At 39.3% G+C, this 25996-nt stretch overlaps 1 protein-coding gene across 6 annotated transcripts in view; it reads right to left on the bottom strand.

Moving 5' to 3' along the window:
• Nucleotides 1-25996, bottom strand: part of elmo1 (engulfment and cell motility 1 (ced-12 homolog, C. elegans)) — a 98398-nt gene that overhangs the window by 31527 nt on the left and 40875 nt on the right. For 3 of the 6 annotated variants that reach the window (XM_008421812.3, XM_081612973.1, XM_008421813.3), the window contains exons 3-16: nucleotides 19129-19169; nucleotides 18923-18995; nucleotides 18763-18813; nucleotides 18503-18672; nucleotides 15113-15148; nucleotides 13474-13573; nucleotides 12903-13054; nucleotides 12740-12818; nucleotides 11924-11965; nucleotides 11564-11614; nucleotides 11257-11379; nucleotides 10187-10315; nucleotides 9297-9401; nucleotides 8234-8342 (exon numbers count right to left, since the gene is read on the bottom strand). In XM_008421812.3, the coding sequence (XP_008420034.1) occupies nucleotides 8234-8342; nucleotides 9297-9401; nucleotides 10187-10315; nucleotides 11257-11379; nucleotides 11564-11614; nucleotides 11924-11965; nucleotides 12740-12818; nucleotides 12903-13054; nucleotides 13474-13573; nucleotides 15113-15148; nucleotides 18503-18672; nucleotides 18763-18813; nucleotides 18923-18995; nucleotides 19129-19169 (1261 nt within the window). The remainder of the gene's footprint in view (nucleotides 1-8233; nucleotides 8343-9296; nucleotides 9402-10186; nucleotides 10316-11256; nucleotides 11380-11563; nucleotides 11615-11923; nucleotides 11966-12739; nucleotides 12819-12902; nucleotides 13055-13473; nucleotides 13574-15112; nucleotides 15149-18502; nucleotides 18673-18762; nucleotides 18814-18922; nucleotides 18996-19128; nucleotides 19170-25996) is intronic. The other 3 variants (XM_008421815.3, XM_008421816.3, XM_008421817.3) reach the window with 3 other exon arrangements.

The following is a 25996-nucleotide window of genomic DNA, read 5'->3' as shown; positions in this document are numbered from 1 at the left end:
AGTTTACGATGGAGCTAAACTAAAGATGTACTTTATATTTAGATTTTTTTTATATAGCCAGAATCTGCTAAATGTGGTTTTGGCTGAATTTTATTAACTAAAATACAGTCCTAATAATCGAGAGAAAAAAATAGGAGACAAACAGAAAATGAAGAAATCTCGAGGTCGTCAAAGCATCCTGTCCATAACCTTTATTTGGTTTTTATCTGACAAAACAAGTACTAATGCTGTCAGTTGATGACTATTTCTGTCTTTTATTAGTATTTGAAATAAACAAGGGAAAACTGACCGGTCCTGATCTCTGGTTTACTGATTGGTGCATCTCCAGCGCCTATGGGAGTCCTTCCTGGTCCTCTGCCCCTCCTTTACCATCTGTTTGGATATTAAGACCAGTGCTGACTTGCATGCCCCTAAAACAAAATGGCCAGCTAGTGTCTTGTGTGTGAATGCGGCAGTTGCAAAAGTCCCCTTACGGTCCAGCTTCGGAGGGTTCTGTGACATCAACCGATTACTCAACCGGTGGCCACACAGCTTTGTCCAGGACAAAACCGAAAAGTGACTAAGCACATGAGCAGTTGCGTGACTGTGCATCAAACATAAAGAGGCACATGTGGGCTGACTGCCACTCTGACATCTGTCAAGGCCCGCTGTGTGTTTGCGACCGTGTGGGTGAGCGCGCAAAGTGGGCGAATCAGCCCTCGGAGTCACCTTTCAGCCCCGCCAAAACGATGAAGAGACGGCAGAAAGCACCGCCGTTCCACTAATTACATTCCCAGCGTGTCTTCATGTCCAACCGTTAACAAGAGCGGCGTATCTCCACGCGTCAGCGGAGCAGAACCAGCGACGCGTTTTCACTCCAGTTGCGTCTGCAGGTACGGATGGCAAGGCAGCAAATACGCGGAGGGGCTTGCATGACTTGGCAACTCGGCTGAGTGCTTTATCAAGATGCAGCAAGAAACAGTAGCATCGCCACGCAGGCATAAAATATTAATACGCAACGTTATAATGGCTGAGGCTTCTGAGGTTCTTTCTGCTCTTTAGTCTGTTTTTGGAGCATTCTGCATATCTTGTCGAATAAATCCGCAAGAGAAGCATTAAACACCGAAATAACTAATACCTCCGTTCATCCAGAGTGTAAACTGAACTTGGAATGAGAATTCGACTTATTAATAAAGCACACAACCTCGGAAGATTGATGAGCAACTTAAAAATGCAAGACCTCTGAGCTTTTAATCATAAGCTCTGTGAAGTGTGAAAGGCTAATGATAAAGATTTTATGAGACACATACCTCCTCAGAGAGGCAGATGTGTTGTACTTGCCCTTTTAATCTGAGCATATTCTCAGTGAAGCTAATAAAACAAGGCAGAAAGGAGTCAGTGGACAGATTCGACTTAAGAGTGAGAGATCAAAAAGAGACGGTACAAGAAGAGTCCCAAAAATTACAATATGTAGAGCAAAAGTCATTCTCAGCAAGAACTGTGAAGAAAAAGATGAGGTACACAGATTTATTTATAGCTTAAAGCCAGAAAGACTGAAAATTTTGCTTTAAATTTTTTTTTAAAAATCAGAAAATTACATAAGATGAAAAATGATTTATTTTTAAGTATGTTCATTTGCTGTAAAGCTTATATACTTGTACTTTCTTTTGCCTTGCATCAATACGGTGGGACCACATATTCTCTCCGGTGAATAAGTCAGGGCAGTTTGCTGACCATTAAGCCTCGATGAAGACAGTCGACCAACATTAGAAGACAACACGGCTCCTTTAATCATTGCCGACCGTGGAAACGTCACATTGAACCTCAAGCAACGTTCGTTCTGTGCCTGACCGCTCCTCCCCCCGACACTGGGACCTTGACTTCTTAATGAAATGTCTGAAAAGAGGACTGAGCAGTAGTCCAGTCCTGATCTGGTCTGTAGCTCAGGAGTGATTTAACAAAATGAATAAATTTGACGGTTGATGCCATGCGCCGTGTGTAAACAGTAAAGCTACAGTCCACACACCTTGTAAATCCCCTGCCCATTCTTAAATAGCTTTAGTTTCACAGTCCTCTTGAGGCAACAGTTATCTGTGTCGCCAAGTGGATCGTTTTTCCAACCACACTTTTCCCTTCCCTCTTTTCCGTTTTCCCATTTGGTTAATGACATATGATGAGCAGGTTCACCTCACAAATGACGGGACTCATTTAGGAATGGGAAAGATCAGCAAATAGCTGCGACAGATGGAGAGACAGTAAAATCCAACGGGGATCATTAAGGGAAAAGACCAGTTCTCTAAACTGACGCCAGTATTAATCTGCACACTTTCCTTTTTTTTTTTTTTTTTTAGGAAACAGAAATTCTTGTGTCGCTTATTTGAGCTTTGCGGTTTTGTCACAGCTACTTAATAAACAAAACACATCTCACATTTTAATATATCAGATATGCAGCTCCATTGTGCTCCGTATCAAATCTCATTTCAGTGAAATCTGCAAAAAAAATAAATACTTCAGATGTTGTGACTCATTGTTATGCACACACAATCGGTCCCCAGTCTGCCCAAATGCAGATGCAGGATGGTTTGAGCGTCACAAAGAAGCGAGGAATCCTCAAACTAAGATGCAGAGACGTGCTCAGCTACCAGAACAGGCTGCACCAGGAGGCACAGAAAATACAAAAGCAGTTTGACTAAAAGTTATCTGATCACAGTTGAGTTGTCTGCGCTCAAAAGGAAGAAAGTAAATTCACAAGCCAACCTTTCAAGCTGGGGGAAAACGAGAATATTTATGTACTTTCCCCTCACAGAGCTGATTTTATGACGTGCGCATTTTTTTTTTTTACAAAGATTTAATTCCCTACGTGTTATTAAAAAGTTAACTTCATACTGTTTCCGGTATAATGGTACACTAAAGTTTTGTAAATTTTCAGGTTACCAAACTGCAATTACAATTTGGTAACCATTGTAATTACATTATATATTTTTTCCACCTTAAATATTTAGTGCAAATGCCAATTTCTTTTTTATTTCAGGTCATCATTCTGTTATAATTTCATAACAGTTATTGAATAATCACAATGTTTCTCCCGTTTTGCTAGACGTTGCAGTATTCAAATCAAGTTACGTGAGGTTTGGTTTTGGATCGCTCCCTTTTTGGTACGTCTGAACTGAAGCAACCCACAAAACGTCGGAGCAGACGGCTTGACCTCAAACAGACTCAAAGAGAAGTGGTCGCCGAGTGCCAAAATGATGGTCAGGCTGCAGCTTGAAGGATACTTGGCAGCGCTTTGCTCAGCCTTCGCTCCACTTGCCATCGGCCACTCTGCTCGTGATTAATCGAGACTTCTAACAAGGACTCCCAGCTCTAACCTAATCATTTCATAAGAGATCAGCTTCAAAGCTAATGCTCAGCTGCTAGCGCTGACCACTAATGTTTACATATTAGACGACCATTTTGTCTAAAAAAAACCCTAGAGAGTCACAGAGGGCTTTGAGTAAAAGCCGCCCTTCATCAGTTCATAAACCAGTTTCATCCTAAACCATTACTATTCATCCCAATGAACTTCAATTTCATACATTTAATGAATTTAATTCTCATTAGCCAAGTATTTTGATGGATTACAGTGATAAATAATCATAAAACACTAACATTTCACATATGATTTAATGCCATTCATGTATTATTTTCTGTGTTTTATATTCCAACCTAAGTGTGGCTCTGGTCCCTCTTGTGCCGTTCGACTACGGTGAAATACAACAGATTATGACCCCTGCTGATTCTGGTACAAAGGAGTCACATTTCCTAAAAGCACATGAGTGTCATATGAAGATTATATAACTTTTTACTTTGAATCTTCAGCGAAAGAAATTAAGAAACATTAATTTCCGATTTAAAAACAAGTTTTGAAACTACTTGCAAAAAAACAAAAACAAAAAACAAACAAAAAAAACTACACATAGAGAGATCCGACTGACAAAAAATAACCAATATTCAGTTAAGTGGTTTTTCAGGATTATCTAATAATGATTTTATATAAATTGAGAATTGGATAATTATTATTATTTTACCACTGGCCACCAGAGAATGAGTCTCTGACCAGACATAAAACACCATTTTGACCCAGAGTCTGCGTGAAACTTGTGGTGAGTTTGGAAAAACTCCACACATCTTGCATCTGACACAGCGGGCCAGTCCAAACAATATTTTCATCTCACACTTGGACACTTTTCAATGGTTATATTTATGCGAGTGTAGGAGTGTGTGAGCGAAGCTTTGATGTTGCCGGAGAAAAATAAATAAATTAATTTAAAAATCTAATTACAGAGAAAGTTGTCAGCTCGGTAAGTTTGGATAGCCGAGTCATCTCGTGGCTTTGGATGCAGCGCACGTTTATTATTACACGAGCTTGCAAAACTGGTTGAATTGGGATGAGGCATTAAATTTTTTTTTTTTTTTTACGGTATTCTAATGAATCAAAACTGAAATCATTTTTACTTCATGCCTAATCCTCACAAGTTAGCAAGTAGACCAACCAGAGATCCATAATAATGCTCGGCCTTGTCAGGACGCAGCATTGATCCAAATCAAGAATGCTGGTCTAATATTATAACACAAAACTGCAAATATCAGAAAATTTGAATGATGAAGAAGCTGGACTATTGGATAAATATTTTTGCTATGGCTATCTTGGGCTTTGAGGTTTTCATTACTTGTTTCCTGAAGTGGATAGATACGTTTGTGTCATACTCTTGATTTGTTCTGGATGGATTAAACAGTGCAAATTGTTGGGTAGCTTTTTGAAGAACGTGACATGTAACAATCCAGCCATGACTTAATCAAAGTTCTCCCAGTGCTCCTGTCAGGTTCGACTGTTTTCGTGAGTTTCCATACGGGATCTGCCGGATCTCTGGCCCTTTATGTGAATATACGCATCCGCGGTCGGGTCTCTATATGGGCCTGGACCTGCCGTGCTTCACCAAACCCGGCTCACTATCCCCGCTGCTGAGGCGGCACACTGTGAATCACCAAGCAGGGCCATTACTCACCATGTCTGACCCTTTCAAAATAACTTTATAAATATTACATAGGCCGACTTAAACCCGGGGAGTCGGAGAAGACGTGGCTCGGTGAGTCGCAGATTCCATTAAGCTCCGTGTTCCAGCAGAAACACGGTGACACAATTAATCTTTCAGGGGATCCGAGGCAGGGCATCAGCAAATGTGAGGGGGAAATAGTATGATTTAATGGGGGGAGGTGAGAGAGAGAGATACCTGCAGTGTGTTATGAATTATTTAGAGACTCGGAGCGCTTACATCCAATTCAAATACAAAAGCTTAGCTCATTTCACCAAATTTAATTAGATAGACACGGGGAATCTTGAAATCTGAATGCTGCATCGGCTCATCAACATTAAAGAAACATATTTTTTTGCATTTCCTTAAAAAAAAATTAGAACCCCTGAAAGTGGGAATAAAAAGTAAACACAGACAATCCAGTGGGGAGAAAAAAAAGGCATGAAGAGGCAGGAGGAGAAGAAACACAGCGATAAGAGCTCCGGTTCATCCAGAATCCTTCAGAGTTTGATTCTTGGGAGAATGGAAACAGACTGCGTGAGCAGCAGAGTCAAATACGAACATTTCAGAAGCGAGCCAGAAAGACGTCAGCACCGTCAACATTCATCTGCTGTCTCTTTCTTCTGTCCTTATGCACAACTGATGAAGTACAAGGAAGCAACACCAATCAACTTTTATGGCATCTGGGGTTTGGGATTTTGATTGTTTATAAGAAACTTTTACTTTAACAAAATCAAGAGGGTTTTTTGTGTGTGCATAAATTAAGTCTTGACACAGCCTCCAACATCCTCATTAGTGTCAGGAGTTTCTATGTTTCCCCACGGAAAGGTCAACCGAATGATGACAGTTTCAATGTGGAGCTGGGACTCGCTCCCCTCGTCATCTTCCCTCTGGGAAGGGCACACTGAAGCACCGACACACACGCTGCATATTCACAGAGAAACACACACAGGAGCTCCCTTGGCTCCCTACGCTACACCCATTCGACTCCATACGTTTTAATGTACGCATGTGAGACAGGATGTCGGAATGAATCCAGCTACTCTGTGAAGGTCTCTAGGGTTTGTTAGAGAGCATTAGCGAACAAAGAGCATCACCCAGATCAAGGAACACAGCAGACAGGTCAGGGAGGAAGCTGTGGATAAGTCTGAACCAGGATTCCAAGTGTTGGGTATTTCACAGAGCACCGTTTAATCCATCCGCCAAAAATCAAAGGCGTATGACACAAACTTAGCGACCCATTTAAACTAACAGGCAAAGACAGAATGTTTATCAGACAAGTTGCCGAAATGATTGGTAACTCTGGAGGAGCTGCAGGACGGATCTGGCGTTTGCTCATGCTGAACACAATGTACCTACAGGGAAACCTGGTGGAGTCGGAACCAAGGTCAATCCTGTTAGAGGCCCACCATGCAACAAAACGACAACCTTAAACACACAGCTGCAGCTACAGGGTTTGGGGCAAAACATACTGATGTTAAAGTGATCCAGACAAAGTCCAGACTTGGAAATAAAAGTGATGTTTCTTAGACACTATCCATCCAAACTCACACAAGATGAGCAATTTTGTAAAGAATGAAATATTTCTGTCTCCAGAAATATAATACTGGTATATTTGTAGCAGTAATTGAGGGATGTTCAAAGTACTGACTTTAAGGAGGAATGCAAATTCATGCCACATTTTTCAAATATTCATTTGTAAAAAAAAAAAAAAAAAAGGAGAAATCTACTTGAAATACAGGTGACCTGCAACATTAAACCCAAGTACCAGGTAGTGTTGTGAATGCACCGAGACAAAAATGTGAACATGTTCAATTTTTGGCAAAGAAAATGATGGAGAGCATGTAGGACAGGCTCATGTAGGTCCAGTTCTGTGAAAATGTCAACTCAAGCCCAGACAGAAATGGATCAAACGCTAAAGATTTGGCATCCAATAAAACAAACTCCCTATATTCTCTTTTATATCTCACTGCAATGACATTTTTTGTTTCACATGGCATACTTCACACCACTCAAAGTGCATATTTTATCTTTTTTTTTTTACCAAATGATGCACTTACACACATAAGTCTGTGAAGATCATGGGTTCCTTCCTTTTCTTGTACCTACATCTACTGTCAGCTTATGTTGAACAATTACAAAACACGCTGTAGCTTATAATTAATATTTATGGACTCAACCCCCTCAAATAACAGACGCAGCAAAGAGCGCAGCCACCAGGGGAAACCTCAGAACAACAAGTCAAGGTCAGGGCAGTGAATCTGCTGAGGTTTTATCAGCATATGAAGGGAAAAAAATTCTGATTTTCAAACAAAATGTCAATAACCTGTTACATACCTGTTATATTTAACAAAAACAATATGCTTCACTCAGCGTTTTTAGTTTTAATCAGGACAGTTGTTAAAAAAAATAAGGTTTTCTTAAAGCAGAATTTTCACAAAAAGAATGAGGACAAAGCAATTCTCGAATTATTATCATTTAAGACTAAAGGAAAGAAATTTCAGTCTGCAAGAAGAGAGAGTCACAGGGGCATTTCAAATATGGAATGGATAAAAGAAGCTGAATTTTTAAAAAAAAATAAGAGCTCTGCAGCAAAGACCAGCATGCATAAATAAATGAAATATTAGAATAAAAGGAGCTCAGATGACTGAAAGAGAAAAACACCAAAAAGGAAAAAATACATTTGCAAAGCACATGAAAACATACAAAATGTATCCTGCTCCTCTATTCAGCCACTGATTCTCATAAGGCTGGTAGATTTATAACTGGTGCAGTTCTCTCATCTTCTATATAGTCAGAGGTGCATTAGAGCCAAAATTCACTCAGGATTTAAAAATAAATGAGGGACATGTTTTAGAGAATCATCAAATGGATCCTGCAGCACATTTCCTTGGAAAACAAACAAACAAACAAAAAAAAAAACCAAGAGCTGTGGAAAAGGGCACGTCAACCTAAAAACAGAAGCTAAAATTGCCTCCTGCGTTCCCACCGGGAGCAGCAGGGGTCAGTCTGGAGCAGAGCTGAGAACAAGCTGCCCATTTAAACAAGTGAAGTGGATTGAAAATAGGCAAAGAGATTTTGTTTTGCTCTCCGGTACATTAAGCAGAGAGTTCCAATGTTTGTAACGAGGAATTTGTGCGAACATGTGACAGCGTCTGTGTTTTTTGCTGACAACGACTTACGAAGTTCGCCGACTTTCAGGATCTCGCAAAGCATCTTGGTCAGCTCGATGCTGCTGCGGCCGAACGGGCATTCGTGCTTGTCTTCCCTGCTGCTGTTCTCTAGGACGATCTGGAAAATTCACATGGTGGAAAAAGGGAAAGGAATTTCTGAAAGTGAAATGACATTTGAAGCCACTTTGACCCAGAGTGTTTCAGCCATTTGCTCTTGCTCCTGTTCCCTTCCGTCAGCATGTCATTTTAAAGGGCAGACCCTTCACTTAGCCAACCTCGTCACACATGCCACAAGAAAATGAATTCGAATTTTATATAAGAAATATACAGAAAAAAAAAATGTCTGTAGTCTTTACAGAACCGCTGGATTTATGCTGAGATAAATCAATGAGAATTGAAAATTATTTGACGTGTTTCAACCTAAAGAAGGCTGAAGAACAAAAAAAACAAAAAAAAACGCTGATACATTTTGGAAATTATGTAGTTTTTTCTCCCACTTTCCAGTTAATTGTTGGATTAACAGAAAATTCCCCATTCATTGTGAACGTGAGTACTTCTTTTTTGGAAGCGGTTTAACAATGGAGGAGGAGAATAAGTGTGGAATGCTGCATTTTTTTGTCACGCTGTCAGTGACACATGCATGAAAAGCCCACACTTGTATCATTAGGGTGATGGCAAATTGGCATGAAGGTCTCAGGCTATTCAGGCTGTGACAGATTTAATAGGAAAATTATTGGGGTGTTGGGGTTGCTCCCATGTTAGCATGATAATAAAACTCTCAAAGAAGTCAGACTTTCTGCAAAGAAGAAGATGGTTTTGAAATTAAGTTTTACAGAGCAAGTGTAACATTTTTTTATAGCAACATTTAACTGTCATTTTATTGGTTTTACATTTTCAAAATGAGAAATAAATTACGGTACAAATAAATGGCTAAGAGAGGAAAAAAAAAAGTTTGATAGACGTAGAAAAGACCAAACACCTAAAAAAAACCCATTCCCAGCTAGATCCACAGGATGCATCAACACAACTCCACTTTGTGTGTGCTTTTGTGTGTGTGTGTGAGTGCACTTACCCTGATGTAAGCATCCTGGTGGTGTTTGGCAAAGTAAAGCATGTTATCGAGAGCCAGCATGCCTGGAGGAATCTGGGTGAAATCCACGGCTGGATTGACATGATTCTAGGAAAACACAAATACAGAGCGACACTCAACACACACAACTGACTCTTAATTGTGAACCTTTGTCATTTTATGCTCAGCCAACCAACAATCAATAAAAACAAAGTGCACAAAGTGCTACTAGTTCAGTTCTCAGGTACTGGGGAAGAAAGAACATTTTAATAAAATATTTTTAAAATAAACTCATAACACCAATAACAGTAAGTAACATATATATAACAGCATAAAGTATCTCCAGTGACTATATGTATGTAGTGTTTACTGTACATTTACTTGATCTGCAAGATCATAAATTGTAGGTGTGTTTTTATTTGTTGCATTTTCGTTTAAATCAGGTTTGGTCTTCATTATATACATATAAAAGTTACTAGAGGTGAGTGAAGTAAACAAAACTTCTACTCAAGAGTAGTTTTACTTCAAAATAATAAAATAAGTCAAAGCTAAAAGTATGGTGCAATAAAAATGCACTCTTAAAATTGCTTTTCGTCTTTTGAAAAAGTTACTTCAGTAAAAACTGATACAATAGAGTTTTAGTACATGAGTGGACCATTATTATTGCATCTAAGTGTATGTGTCTGAATGGAAGCATAAAAGCTGTAACGCAGAGGAACGAGGCAGTCAAGTTGACCTCATTTTTACTGAGCACATGAGTGCAAAAGCATAGAGGTCGCCCTCCACCCAAAAATGCTCCAGGCTCATGTCAAGCAAAGGTAGTTTTAGCTTAAGTTATTCTGCTACAGCCCTAAAAAAATAAATAAAAAAAACCTCACACACGTCTAACTTACAATGAAGCCAAGCTTTTTGTAGTCTCTGGTGTACATGGATTTGCGCTTTTCGATGCTGCCTCCGTTGTTGGGCTCGCTCTCCACATCGAAGGCAATTCTTCGAAGCTCAAAGATGATGTCCCTCTGAGCCTGAACACGCAGAGGGGGGCATATTAAAGTGCAGCTCAAGAACCACAGGCCACGTTATTCCATTCAGAGCTTCATAAGGTAAGAATCCTGCTGATTCATCTGAGCTGTCTGGCAGTTAATGAAAAGAGGGCCAACAACCATTTTCACACACTGCTTTATTAAGAGGTCAAATCAATATTGTTAATTATTACCATCATCATTTCTTGATATCTGAGATCAAGTGTGAGGCCGTTTTTCTTAATGTAAACGGTAATTTTTGTACCCATTTTGGCAGCTTGATTACATAATGACCGATGGAGGTGGGTGCTTGTCCTCTAATAATCCCACACGCTACAGTCCAGTTGGACAAGACAAGAGTTAGGGCCAGGAAAGTGCATTGATGTCTAATCAATATAAACAAACATGTCACTATGAATAAAGGCATTTTATTTAATTTGCAATCGATGATAAATACAGAACAAGATCCCTGTGTTAACTGGCAACAAATGTATGTCAATCCATCAACTAAGTGAAGAAGTTTAACGGATATTATTTTTGGAAGCTGTTGCACAACGCTACTCTGGTTAATTAGCTGGAAAAATATTGTTTCTTCTGCCAAGAGTGAGATGAACTAAATAACATATATTAAAAATCTTTTTAGAAGTATGGATACATCTGAACACAATGCAAAGCTAAAGTGTCAGGAGAAGATTTTTTTTCTTTTTTTAATATATATTTTTTTAATGACAGAAAAAGCTAGTGGCATCCATCCATCCAGCCATCCATTTTCTTTACACCCTTGTCCCTTTAGTGGGATCCGGATGGGTGCTGGTGCCCATCTCCAGCTCAATTTATGGTGTTCAACTCAAAATGTATATATTTTTGAAACAAAAATACTTAAACGTTTTAATAATCTTAATTTCAAGATTTTTTCGGGGGGGGAGGGGGGGGGGGGTTTGAACCTGGTCCTGAGGATCCATCTTGGTCATCATGCGGTCCTCGAGCAGGTTGAAGTTGAGCACCTGCAGCACATACAGCTGATGCGCCATCTCATCATTAATGGGCGTGGGGCTCCGGATTACATTCTGCATGAGGATGTCAAGATGGAAAAAGAGTTTTAATCAATAGAATATATAACAAAAAGGTGGAAAGTTTTATGACAACGAAGTGAGAAAAAGTCTGAATTTTGGGGGTGAACAAAAAAGAAGACTATGGGAAAAATAAACTGAAAACATTGGGAATAAACTGCAGAGTTTCAGAAAAACTTACTGTGAGAATGATGGAGCGTAGCTGCTTCTGAGCTAGAATGTGGGCCATCTCCTGTGGATTTACACACACAAAAAAACAGAGGGAACAAAAGGAATAGACAAAAAGAACATAAGAAGAGAGAAAAGAAAAAGTGGGGAGTGATAAAAGTGAGACAACATATCAAGGCAAACCTCTGATCTTAAGATTTTCTATGCAAAAATGAAAAGAATAAAGAGTTCATGGCAGTTTTACGCAGTGACAGGCTGCAAAACAATAAGAAAAAGAAGCTCGAGACAGAAACTTAAAGGGGATAGTAAATGCGCTAGCGGATGTTCTTCTACAATGCAAACTACGAAGTGTGCTAATCAAGGGTGCACTTACTGTCAGGGGACAATTTAGGATGTCCACAATGTTCTCATCAAACTACCATGTCGTGTGCAGTGAGGAAGCAAGGTCAGAAACAGAGACAGAGAGGGTGAGTGAGTGAATGTGGCGTGAAGTAAAAAGAAAAAGAAAAAAAAAAAATCTAATTTCTGTCAGTGGTGCAGTTTGTGGTTCTGCTGGGGATTGGAGGAAGGAGGGTTGGAGTCCATAATAACAGCTTCACTGATGGTTGAGGTCCTTTCGTATGCACACCTACACCACCAAGAATCAAATAGATGCTGTTTGATGCTCACACTCTTAAAATAAGCAACAAGAGAACTGCCCGTCTGCAAAAAAAAAATATATATATATATAGACGTGGACACATATTTTTATATATGCGTTTATAAATGGAGCCTGATGACACAGAAAAAAAAAAGTTTCTGCAAACCAAGCAAACAACAAATTTTTTTTAAAAAGTCCAGAAAAAAAGGCTTCACTGCAACTCAAGAATTTGTATGAGTCCCTTTTTTCTGCCTAACGTGTCCTCAGCTCCGAGCGCTGAAGACGAGACGGGCCCTTGAGTTAGCGTCATTCATAATTAATGTGAAAAGTGCATCGCCAGGCCCTGTGGTGCCGACGCGGGGAGCGTGTAATTGACTACAGGTGAGAGGGAGAGATGAGAGAATGAACATCACTGGCAAAGACGAAGGGAAAGACAGATGTTCTCGTCGTCGAACACAGAGAAAACCAAAACGCACACAAAGTCACACATTTCACCGTTGCATCACAAAACTGCTGGTGACCGCGACGCGACGCAGCTGGAAGCCTCACCTGTCTCTTCTCCTCCGGAGCTTTAAGGAACAGAGCGTTGATAACGGCGATGGTGTAGGTCTGGATGTCTTGATCAGTCCTGGAATCAACGGAAACGTGTGCATTATTTTAAAGTGATTCATGAAAACCGGGTTATTAACAAAAAAACTGTTACATTTCATACCCCTGAAGGTGTGGGATGAGCTGCCCAATCGTGATCTCTTGCGCCACCTTGTGGTAAAGATCTTGACTGTTGAGCACCATGGACTCCAGGATGGCCAGAGAACGCTGCAGCACTGCTGTGTCCATGGCGGTCTTGTTGACAAAGCTGGCAATCTTTAGATCGTCAGAGAACAAAGGCTTTTTAAAACAATGCAACGAAGTCAGTCTACTTTTAACTTTTTCTGATGTAGAAGGAAGTATTTAGACGTCCTGAACTTTTTCTACATTTTGTCATTTTTCTACATTATGTTTCTGTTGGCATTTTATGTCATACACTACCAGAGTAGTTAATTGTTGTGAAGTGAAAGCAAAGAGGTTAAGAGTTTTGCTGTAAATCATCTTGGAAAAACTATGTATTAAAAAAAAACAACAAAAAATACTCTTCGTTCTAATACATTCCAGGTTGTTGTAATCTGACAAACTGTGAAAAGGGTACTCCTCATTAAATATCTATCTATCTATCTATCTATCTATAGAATCACGGACTCCCAATAAATGTAGAGCCTGGCTAATGTGGCATTTTCCTAGCTGACCTTTTTGATAAAGGCCACAGAAAACGTATCCCAGGAGACAATCCCATGGTCCATCAACTCCACAAAGGCCGTCAGAGTAAAGGACAGCAGATCACCGAAACTACGGGATAAAAAACAAACACAAACAATGGAAAACTTCTCTCCACCAGTTGGCAAAGAGCAGCATTTTGACGCAAAGCCCAGATGCCTCGGGAAGCAACGAGAAGCAAGCGGTCAGCAGAGAGAGAGCGAGCGAGAGAGAGGGAGACAGAAAGGTGGCGGAGAGGAAGCAGAGTGCGACCTGAAAAAACACTCCAGGCTGCAAAATGGCTAGCTGAAGACAGAGAAGTAGAAACGAGCGTAGCAGGAGACATGGGAAAGAGGTTTTGAGCTCAAGCACAGACAGAATGGCTGTCAGCAAACAGCAGGGCTGTCAGAAGGTCGGCAGGAGCTGGATGGAGTTCATTCAGGACCAGAGGGTGCTGCTTTAACAGGACAGATGCAGTTACACAAATAAAGCAGAAATAAATTAAGTAAATGAGGCTGAGAGCGCGACAGGAAGCCAAAGCAAGAACTTACTAGATAACTAATTATCGTGAACCCGCAGGAACAACCTAATTAAATAACCAGGGATTTGTTATTACTTTTCTCAAAGTAAAAAAAAAAAAAAATTGTAGTAAAATGTTCAACATTGTAAACATGATCTGGTTTCACCAAAAGTGAAGCAATGCTGACCTCTGCTGTTTATACCTGGCTTAACCTTTGCTGGTTGCTGGTTTTATTAACCTTCCAGCCACTGTCTATAGCTTATCCTTGCAGGGTCGCAGGTGGCTGGTGTCCATCTTCAGCGATCACTTGTCAGGTCAGGATCATTTACCTCAGTAGTTAAATTACGGAGCGATACGTTTCGAGTCCCTGATTTTATCAACACTGACCATTAGGCCTTAAGGGCAATAAAACCTGTTCTGCGGTTTTGGAGATTTAAAACGACAGTCAATGATGTCATAAGTGCTTCTACTCTAAAAAGTAAATGTAGTGGGTTAGTAAGTACTGCTGCACAGCAGAGGATTGGAAAACAGTTTCATGGAAAATTAGTAACTCACACCCGGAAAAAAACGAAACAGCTTTTTCTTATACAAAAAATGTAGAGAAATAAGAAATGATGGAAATACTGAAACTAAACACTACTAGAGGCAAATAAAGAGACAGTCCTCGCAGAAAGATGGAGGAGGGTCCTGCGACGATAAAAGCTTTGGACTAACAACATCAAGGTCAAAAAGAGGCTGAACGAAGGATTCGATGGGAGCGCATGGACTACGCCTTCAACCTGAAGAAAACCAAGATATAATTCGGGTGAAGACCAAACAGCTGAACCACACATTTGGGTAAAAGTGGTACAATTTTAGAAAAAAAAAAAAAAAGGGAATCTTGGTTTTCTTTTGGGTTTTTCATGAACGTTTTTGTCACTGGCTGCCCAAACCACATGCAGGAAATAAAATTAAGAATTTTTTTTTTTTTTTTTTAAAGGGAAGCCTGGGTTAAAATTCCCCTCGAGGCCAGAGTCTTAATCATGCAGACTCGAGCAGCGAGGTTAGGAAGAGAAGAGAGCCAGCGGTGTTACCCGACCGAAAGACGGAGCGGGAAAGGGAGGGGGGCTTACCATGGCTTCATAATCTTCTGAAGTTTCTGATAGCGCCTGCAAAGATTTGAGAAACTTTGGTGTCACAGAGGGGAAACAACATAAGAAAACCTAGAGCTGGCACAAAACAGGTGACAATACTCTTCATGCACTCTCCTTATGAAGCTAACCTGAAAGTGTTTCAATCCAAATTTTAATACTTAAGCACATCGTTGTTTTGTGAATCTGCTGGGATATCGAAAGCATGCAAAGCAAAATCAGATGAAAATGCAGTAAGCGACAAACTATATATATTTTTTAAGCGAGCCTAAAAGCCACATTGTGCTGCAAATATGCCTTAAAAAAATGGGAAAGATGACAAAAATAGAATTACCTGTGAACAGACATGAAGTTTACATCGACTTGTACTGAGTGAACATTTTTATTTTTATTTTATTTTTGGGTTATTAATGACTCATACGGATGATTCTTTTTCCAGGTTGGAATGATCTTAAAACATACAAGTTTGAAAATTTCAAAACCAGAGAAAGGCGTAGATAAGTTTAAAATCATTGCAGATTTCTTTAAGGTATGAGGAACAAACTCAAGCTAAAAGACTTAGAAAAACATTTTAAATCAGAAATGTCTTGGGGTATTTGCCTCCCGGTGATAAAGCACATGTTTGGAGGAATCAACCCAAGTTTTCAAAAATAAGGACACGAAAATTTTGAAAACCTTTTGTTTTCAAACCTTTTAACAGATTGTTTCTGTTTTGAAAGATGACTGAAGTGTAGAATATAATAAGCCGGCAATGAAAAAGAACAGCTTCATGAAGTTTGATAAATTTCTGCTATTTAAATCGCCCAAATTAATACACTTAATTGTGCTATTAAATGTATTTTCACGTCATTTCTTTGCCAGTTCATTTTATTCAAGTAATTCAAGACTTTTACTGCATAGACTGTACATTTTCAGAGTGCTTAGAAGTCTGTGGATTTTGTCAGGGATCCATTTGATACCAGCAAATGTTTTGAGAATGACTACAATTAAAATTGTGATAAAAAAAATAAAAACAAAGTATGTCTAATAAAGAAATACATCTGCTATTCAAGTTTACATTTACTCTTTGAGTTGCTACGCATATTCTAAGCTGATAGTTTAAATCATTTTAACAGTTATCCTTAAGTAAATAAAAAAAGTCAGTCGTGCAATAAAGTCGGAGATGGGATGAAATAAAATGCCCTGATGTTGCTCTGACTAGCCAGCAAACTCGGGCCTCTAGCTATTCAGCAGAAGATGCTGTCATTGTACACAGATGAAATGAAATAAATTAGGTATGCTCCTTTTTCTTTTTGTTCTAATCTAAAAAAAGAAAAAAAAAGGAAAATGTAACTTGCTACGCCACGTTTTGTCAGTAGAGGGCGACATCTGCTTGTATGCAACAGCTCTGGTGGACAGCAGCAGCATCCCGCCAGCTGATTTCCACATGAATGCAGGGCCTGACGCTTTTGGGAGAAGCATCAGATCAAACAGCGGCTCTGCCCTCAGGAGCCTCAAGCATTGCGCCTCTTGAATAATTACAGTTCGCCAAGCTGGCTGCCAGGCGCACTAATGAGTGTGTGAGTGTTTGTTTCTGATATCCATCTACATTTCTGGGTCTAATAAGCTCCTATTGTTGATATGAAAGTGCAGCAGAAGCACTCGCTCTGCATCTTCTCCTTTACCCACACACACACACGCACGCACGCGCGCACACACACACACACACACACGCACACACACACACACACACACGCACACACACACACACACACACACACACACACACACACACACACACACACACACACACACACACACACACACACACACACACACACACACACACACACACACACACACACTTATCTCAAGCTCTCTCCAGCCGAATAACTAAAGCAGTCATTTACATAAAAAGTATGTAATCAAAGAGCCTGGAGCATGAGCAGAGCTAACAAGTATGATGCTGTAAAAGCTCTGGACATTAACACTAAATACAGGCAAGTATTTGTTTATTTTGAACTTCAGAATTTTAAATTAAGGAGTGATTTTCCACGTAACCAAACAGGCAAGTGGGCAGAAATGGGAGAGCATTATGGCGTTTCAGCAGTAAGGAAGACGTTTAGCTCTCTGGCCGCAATTTGAACCGCCATGTACCTGCAAAACAAAAACTACACAGCACTATCATTTTAAAAACCAGCACAAACTGCTTTGAAACATTCACTGCGTAGAGTGTGACAGGACCTGACGGCGTGTTTTTCTTCTTCTCCACAGCAGGTTTAGAATTTCGCAGCACTATATTAAGGACGTGTTTGACATTGTGTGATGTTCTCGATTTCATCAACTTTCTCTTTGCAGACCAAAGAGTTGGATAATGAAAACTGCATCAAGCATAAAATACTGATGGATTTCACCTTAGGAAACTATGAACATGAACATTAATCATCACCCTACATGCTTTAAAGAGACACCCGTCCTCTGCATAACACAAATCTTCAAAGATCTCAAAACTTGTAGCATCCATTAAACTCACAGGACCTTTTCTCTACACTTCCTGCTTTCACACCTGGTTGACACTTTACCTTGCCATGTATGCTGGTGTACTGAAAATCAGCTGCTACATTGGAAATAAAGGTAATTTTGTTTGCTGAGCTGAATTTAAAGGATTTAGATGTTGCTTTTGCTGTGCAGTCACAATTTCTAATTATTTGGAGGGTTTTTTATGTTTAAGGGTTAACTAAACGTCTGATTACAGCATTTCAGTGCTCTATAAGTGAGACCAAGAAGTGAAGCTCAAGCATCTGGCATGCTGAGGTGAGTGAATATTGGCCAGGTCACACAAGTGGCAGAAAGTGTTGATATGTCCCCCACAAACAAATGCATTCATGACACCCTGACAGCTATTGTCCAGAAATATAATCTCTGCACTCTAATAGCTCTGGAGGGCCAGGTTTCCTTCCTTAAATTCAGTTCTATGTTAACTTCATGAGAACACACCTGTAGACGACTGCACTGTCAACTTGTGCAGCTTTTTTTTGGTCATGCAAACCACCAGTTTTAATCAATCTGCATTTCCTCTGCTGTAGTTCTCTCTAAAATATATATTTGCATGAAATGACTGTACAGAAAATCAGTTTTTCATCTACTTGCTAAGTGAGGACCGCTGTGTCACGGATTTAAATAAATCAATAACTGATAACAAGAAATGCAAAAACTGCTCTGAGGTTTAATTTGAGTTAAAGTCTTAGAGCGTATTTATTTGGAAACGCAAATAAATGTCAATGGTTTCTTCCCAAATTCAGATGAAAACACATTTGGGAAAATGAGAGGAGAGAAAAATTATCTCAAGAGAAAAGAAAACACCGCGCAAGATGAGCAAACAGTTCAACTTACTCAGTGCCGCTTTCCACCATCTGAGTGAGCAGCGAGATGCCGTCCAGGTTGATGAACTCCTGCGCGAAGGTGATGTCCCTGGAAGCGTTGGCCAGGTCTTTCAGCGACTCCAGCTTTGCATCCATGCTGGACGACTGGATCCGTTCATGAAGCTGGAGGGCCGTCTGGTACTAGAAGACAAAAGACAAACATTCATGTTGTTTAGCTTTTTTTAAATTTTTTATTATTATTAAATGTTGTTTAGAGAAGTCAAAACGTACGGGAGAAGTGGTTAGACGCAGGATGGAGCCATTTTTGATGTCATTGCGATTCTGTGGAAGATTTCCAACACGCAAGCACAAATTAGCACGCGCTCATAGCTTCTCTTTCGTCCCAGATGGAGGCTATAGTGAAAAAAAAAAAAAAATCTGACAACCAAACCTTTTCTGTGATGTAGAAATTTGTTGCATCGGCAATCTGCAGAGCATAGGTTTCATGGCTCCCCAAAGACCATCTGGAAACAAATGAAATAAAAACATGAACACTTTAGCCAATATTAAAAAAAGTGAAGAAAATCTTGAACCTAATAGCATTTCAAAACTGTATAATGAAGAATAAGCACTTTCCAATGCATGCAGCACACTTACCCCTCACACACTTCCTTTATAATGGCTGAAAGAGGCTTTTTCTGTGGATAAAGACAAAACTACATTAGGTTCACAGTCCAGACTGACGTTCCACTCAATCCAGAGTGGGCTGCAATTATTTCAAACAGCAGGGCTGGAACAATGAGAGACTGTTCATCTTGTTTATTTGTCTTACTGCTGTTCCGAGTTTGCCGACCATGTGTAGTCTATTGCTCCGTTTCTTTCATTTTGTGCCATGCTAAAAGACTTTCTCAGGCCACAGCAGAGGCATCCTGCCTCTAGAAGCTTTGAGGAGCGCATTAGTTCATATTCTTAATCGCATTTTTAAAATTTTTTGCTCATCTTAGCAGTACAATGAAACACACCACAACTTCTCAATTCCTCAAAAAACTTTAGATAAAAAAACCCCAAAACAAATAAAACAATCAAAAGTGAAACATGTCTCTTGATTTAGATTAGGGAACATATGTGGGCACAATAAGAGGGAACAGAAAAGATCAAGTTTTAAAATGTATTTTCAGCTTGTTTTAAAGCACATAATCAAAATGCAGAATTGACGATAGAATAAGTTATGTTTGTAAACATTCATAAATTCAATATCAAATCCCACGTAAACCTTACTCGTCTCAGTATTGATTTGTACACGGCAGCCGACTTGTTACTGAACCCAAAGGTTTCTACATTTTTTATGGAGAGACTCCACACTCAAACTACGAACTGCAGTGGAAAGCCTTTAAAATATGGAGCCTGCAAAAAAAAAAAAAAAAAAAAAAAAACAGAGCTGAGAAGGAAAATCACAAGGAAGAATATGTGCAAAGAAGAACATAAAGGAGGAATTACAAAATAAAGGACTCAGGAAAGGTTTTGGAAGGAAAGAAAAAAAGCAGGGAAGTGGAAATGTCACAAAAATATCAGAAAACAGGAAGACAAAGTAAGTGGGACATAATAAATGGACTAAAGAGAAAAGCTAACGAAAAAAATTTAATTAAAGAAAGGAGGTAAATTGAGGAAAGACAATAAATGAAGGAATAAAATATCTGGCTGGAATAAAAACCAGAGGGAAGAGGAACAAAAAAAGGATAGCACAAAAGACACTTGGAACAAAAAAAGGGAAGGAGACACAAATGGAGGGACAGAGGGACACAACATTTAAACAATATGATGAGTATAAACATCCGTAAACACAAATATTTCCCCAATTTTCCTTTTCCAGATGGAAAAAAAAACAAACATTCTTCGAGCATTTTGAAATGCCACAAACCAACAAAATCCAAAGCAGATTCAGAAACCGAATCTCACGAGGCGGTGAGAGACGACGACTTTTCATAACGGCGACACTTTATTGGATGTTTTCGAAGGCGTTCGAGAGAGACCCGGAGCTTCTGATGTTACTTTTCAAACCCAACGAAGCCGTTCGGAGGCGTGATAATGTAGATGTGGGAGCTCAGTCTGCTCATAAACAATTTAGTTTCTTTTAAATAGCACCTATTTTGTGAAGACTTTTCACTTAGTGTTAATTTCTTTGGTGCCCAATGACTCATCCGCTAATAATCAAAGTTTACAGTTGATAGAGAGGCTCAATAGCAGCACAACACTGGTCATGAACAATACTTGCAAAATTGGGGAAAAAAATGTAGAAAGATGTGCAAATTGACTAAATAAAGCACTTTTTTTGTCAGACAGAACTGATGTAAATAAGTCAGGTTTGTTCTCTTGGATTGACTTCAGAGTTGTGCGAAAACAAAAAAAAAACTGACTGGTTAATGTCCTGATATGTTGCTGCAATATTTCCGCACTGCGTTTCCTCATGATACTATCTATTTGTGCCCTCTGCACCACTATAACACAATGTCGCCACTCCTATGTTTCATAATTAAGACAGCATTCTCACATTTGTAAGCTTCTCCCTTTTTTCCTCCAAAACGCGGCGATGGTATTTGTCACTGAACGCATTTGCACACTACTCTAGATTCTTTTGTTGTTTTTGGAATACTAATAGTTGCCTTTTAAACTATGTTCGTACCCTTACTTATTGCATTGTGAATAATGGCACTCTCGAGCCAGCTTCGGTTATTTTCCTCAGCTCTTTTCATTTTGTTCATTTGGCACAGACGTATTTATATTTTTATGTGAGGTTCAGGTTTTTCTCCCTGATATTACGTTTTTTTTATTATTATTTTTTATGTCGCAATAAGAAATAGTATGTTTGAATATGCCAGATGTCATGAAGTCATTAATTCTAGTCTTTCCAAAACAGTTTTTAGAAAAGACATATTAATTGTAGTGAATGTAAACTTGTGGGTTTGCAAAAAATCTCGCTATCCAGGCATTTAGCACGTAGTGACTATTTTAGTGATCTTAACTCACCTAAAACATAAACGTTTAGGATGATTCAATGTCAGACAGCAAATACAAAAAAACAACAACAGCAAAAAAACGTTATGCATCTTTTCCTCCAGTGTACAGAAATATTTGGTTTCAACTGAATGCTTCAAGTCAGATATACTGAGATTCCTGGATTCTTGCATGAAGGATTAGTCTTTTCATTTCTTTGTTTATTTTTTTAGAATTTGCTAAATCTATTTTGTTCCTCTTTGAAATAATTCAAGTCATTCAGATTCCTCTAAACCTAAACAGTATTTTTTTGATAAACATAAAGTAAATAAGGTCGCGTACCGAGCAGGGCATAATTGAATTAGGCGATCTGGATCACTGCAGCCTCTGTGTCATTATGCGTAGATGTACAGTTTAGTATTTTGGCTGCACTGCTTTGTTGTCCTATAATTGTCACAATGCACCAGACTTGCGCTTTGTGATATACACCCTGGAGCACAGTGCACTAAGAACAGAGAAAGCAGCATAAAAAAATGTAAATATGTATTTGGTCAAATGAGAAAGTCAACTATTGCTGTTTTTTTGTTATTTTTTTTAAGGTAAACGGTGCTCTGCAGCCCAAACATTCCAGCAAAGTAAATCTGTTTAATTCTATGATATTTGTTGTGCCGCCTGTAAATCAGATCAATAGTTGTGGCGTTTTTTTGTGCATGTAAACCTCAAAACAAAACTATTCACCCAGCCATCGGTATCATATTCCTTGAAGTCCACATTTTCTTATACAAATATTGTTTTTTTATCAAGTACTTAATAACAGCAGGGACAGAGAGCTAACTTCCCATCCTTTGGTTGAAAAACATTTTCCCAACAAAACCCTTTTTTAAACACTACACTACTTTGCACTTTTACAAGCATTTTTGAGCAAATGCAAATCTTTGGAGTCAAACATTAAAGATATTTCTATCTATGCCTCTCCTATGAAATGACTAGTCCATTTGTTGGGATGACTGTCCTTGTCTCAGAATACAAAGCAGCAGGAGAGAAGCCTTTGCAATGATAACTGGTAATAAACTTGCTTTTTTTTTTTTGCTGGATTTTGCCAAATGTCTTAGAAGGAGTTTGTAACACAGACATGCAGAGTGCTGCCTGTTGGATGTGTGTGCATATTATGACACTTTATACGCAACTCTTTAATTATTCTCACTTTTATATCCGAAGACGACTTCGTGGGCAGCTCAGGGAACATCATCTTTCTCAAGGACACTTCGCCACGCTGCAGGACGGGGTTAGCGAACCTCCAGTCTTCCAAAGGCAGCCTGATGTAAACCCGTTTTCTGGCCAACTTTATGTTTTTCTACATTTCATAAATGCTCTGAATTCAGTGTTGTAATAAAATCTGCATTGTTGGTGCATCTCTGTTCCTGTTTCTATAGATAAAAAGAGGCTGGATTGTTATTTTTCTATCTATGCCAGTGAAATTAAAGACAAATACAATGGAGTATTCAAATTACACAGGAAAAATGAATGAGGGCAAAATTAAGCAGACATAAAGAGGCTGCTAAAGATTGCATGCAGTCTCATTACATCATGCCTTTATATACATTTTAGAGATTATATCCCTATATAGAGACAAAGGTCAAGTGTCAGAAGTTGAGTGGAAGTTCTGAATTTTAGGTGGCGAGCTATGAACACGAATTAAGTTTCAACCCATAAGCGTTTAACTAGTACTTGTTAAGGGTGAACCTGCAACCCTCAACCAGATTAATTAGAAAACACAAAACCCGACAGAAGCCGGATACGAGCGCAAATGACTGCAAACACATCAGCATCCGCACCAAAACAGCTCCCATGCAAACACATCTGCATAATGAAATCGCACAAGAAGGGGCCGTACCCGCATCAACAATTAACGGAACAACAACAAAACAAAAGCAGACGCACACATTTGCATTCACGCGCACCCCCGCTTATAAATGAACAATCTTTTTGCTGGGTTCAGACAACTCAAGCAGCAGAAGCCCACTCCTCATCGCATGACTCAGACAGCCATATGCTACTGCAGGGCCTATTGTACCAAGGAGATGCAGGAGGAGGAGGCGATGGAGAGCCAGGGAAGGGAGGGGAGGGCTGGTGGTGGAGGACAAGAGAAGAAGAGGAAGAGCGCAAGTTTCACAGTCACAACACAAAGGAGGGAGGAGGAGTGAGCGGGGGGGATGAATGAGAGGGAGAGGCAAAGAGCGACAAGGAGGAGGAGAAAAGAAATAGGTGGAACAAGAGAGAGAGATGACAGATAAGAGAGTTGGAGAAAAGCGGAGGAACGAGCGACGGAGGTAGGTGGGTTCAAGAGATTAAGATGCAAAACTATGCTAAAACCAGTTTACATTAAGATAAATAAGTAGTTCGTAAAACATCTCGGCATGTCCCTCAATCCACACTGTATTTTTTTTCCCTAAACGACTCGTATCAAAACCAGAAGCACAAGTACTCCATAGTTCAATGCTCCATTCATTGGATTATCCAATGAGAAGGGCATTTGTAGCTCCAGTTGCCTCAGTGACTCATAGCTTGTACAGTAATTAACCCATCTGTGAGTCACACACACACATGTGCACGCACACGCACGAGCACAGAGAAAAAGGCCACAATCAAACAGCAAACATGTCCTCTTTATGCGAGGCAGTCATTATTTGGGCTAATTATTTTATTACCGAGTTAGTCACCGTTTGTCAGACATCGACCATCGGTTGACATTCAGAGCAGGCCGTAATGAGAATTTATAAAAAGGTTAATATTCACCTTAAATTAGCAGCCAGCGCGCTTAAGCAAATTGTTAAACTTCAAAGCAGCTCAGTTATCAGCTTTTCAATGAATCTAATGATGAGAAATTAAACATAAGTTCTTGTTTAACTACACACTTTCAAGTTAGAGGCCCACTTTGTTTTTCTTTCTTTTAAATTTTTTGTCCAGCTCCCACTGCAGCAGCAGATTAAAACCTCAAATTGACATTAAGTTTAAGTAATTACAATTATGTAACAATGTAAAGTCATTTCATGATCAGATATGTCATAAAATGTTCATATATTAGCTAAAAATACAACTAGGTGGAGTTAAAAAAAAACAACCAAGCAGTCAGATTTGAAGGCCGAGTTCGGTGCAGAGATGTGGGAGAAACTCAGTGCTTTGTGAGGTAGATATAATATGGTGAGATTTGCAATATGTGCTGTTAGATTTCCCAGTAGACATAGGCCTCTTATTTATATAGTTACACAGACATTTATGAAACTTTCTGTTTCTGTTGTTTGAAGTCGTTTTAACAAGCCGTCAGAGGAGGTGAACGCGTTTTCTGTATGGAGCACAAAGTAAGGGAGCGCTACTCTTCCTCCACACGTTGCTACCCGCGCACAGATGAGCCTTTTTCTTATTTACAAAAAGACCAACACGGCAGTTTGGAAGATATGTCTGGTCAATAAACGCAAATGCTCTTTTAAACCGATTATGCTATTTATTCTCACTCATGATTATCACACTGTGAGAATCTCACAGCGGCCTGATGATCTTCTAAATAGCAACAAGAGACTATTAGAGGAAGTGTGCAATATTGCATAACTGAGAGACTCTCAAAATTAACCATAAAGATGAATTGTTTTTCATCTTTTTGGGTTTGTTTGATCACAAACCAAAAGGCTCAGACTGTTACAGTAGCTCAAAAGTTGAGCCTCCAACCAGTCACGAAATCAAAACGAGTCCTCAGCCAATAATATGAACCTTTCAACATGTCCATAATGCGCTCATCTGTGTCTGAGTGGGTGTTAGAGGGAGAAATTTCCACCAAACCAAACTTGCTTTTTAAGTCCCACTGAATGAGCAGTCAAGATGATTTTTTTTTGTATTTGTTACATAGATGCAAGCAGCAGCTGAGTGTGAATATCTGTTGAAGCTACGGTATGTGTGGTATGTAGAGCATCAAATTTACATTATAGTAAAATCTTTTAAGAAGTCTGGATTTCTAAATCAAAACTATAAACATTTAGATTGATCAAACAGGGACTGCATGAGGCTACAATAAAATTCTTGAAAAAAAATTGTTTGACGGTGATGAAACCTTTATTCGAAATCTTCCAGTCTCTGTCGTGTGAGACCAAACACCCATCTTGCCGGCTGGGTGCATGTGTGAACATAGAGCAAGTATGAAAACAACTCTTTATATGGGATCCAAAATATATTTCATTTTAATCACAAGTCAACTATGAAATAAACTGGTGCAAGGACTTCGAAGTACTACTTAAGAATTCAAATGAATTTTAAAGACTTTCGTTAATAAAGAAAGCTTGATTGTCGCAGTCAGGGTAATAACTTTGAAGCTGTGCTTGTGTAGCTGTGTTTTTCCATTAGACATCTTTAATTAAGAGCCCTACCTTTGGGCTAATTAGACTCATTATTGAGAAAAATGAGAGAAGCTGCTTTAAAGCCCGGATCCCACCTCCCTGTTGCCCCCCCCCCCCCCCGCTCCCTGAGCGTCTTTGTTATTTACACA

This window comes from Poecilia reticulata, chromosome 11 (genome assembly GCF_904066995.2).
Source record: "Poecilia reticulata chromosome 11, P_reticulata-male-v2, whole genome shotgun sequence".
In the NCBI taxonomy this organism is placed as follows: domain Eukaryota; kingdom Metazoa; phylum Chordata; class Actinopteri; order Cyprinodontiformes; family Poeciliidae; genus Poecilia; species Poecilia reticulata.
Note: the sequence above shows the minus strand (reverse complement) of the source record. Positions and strands in the feature narration are given on the sequence as shown.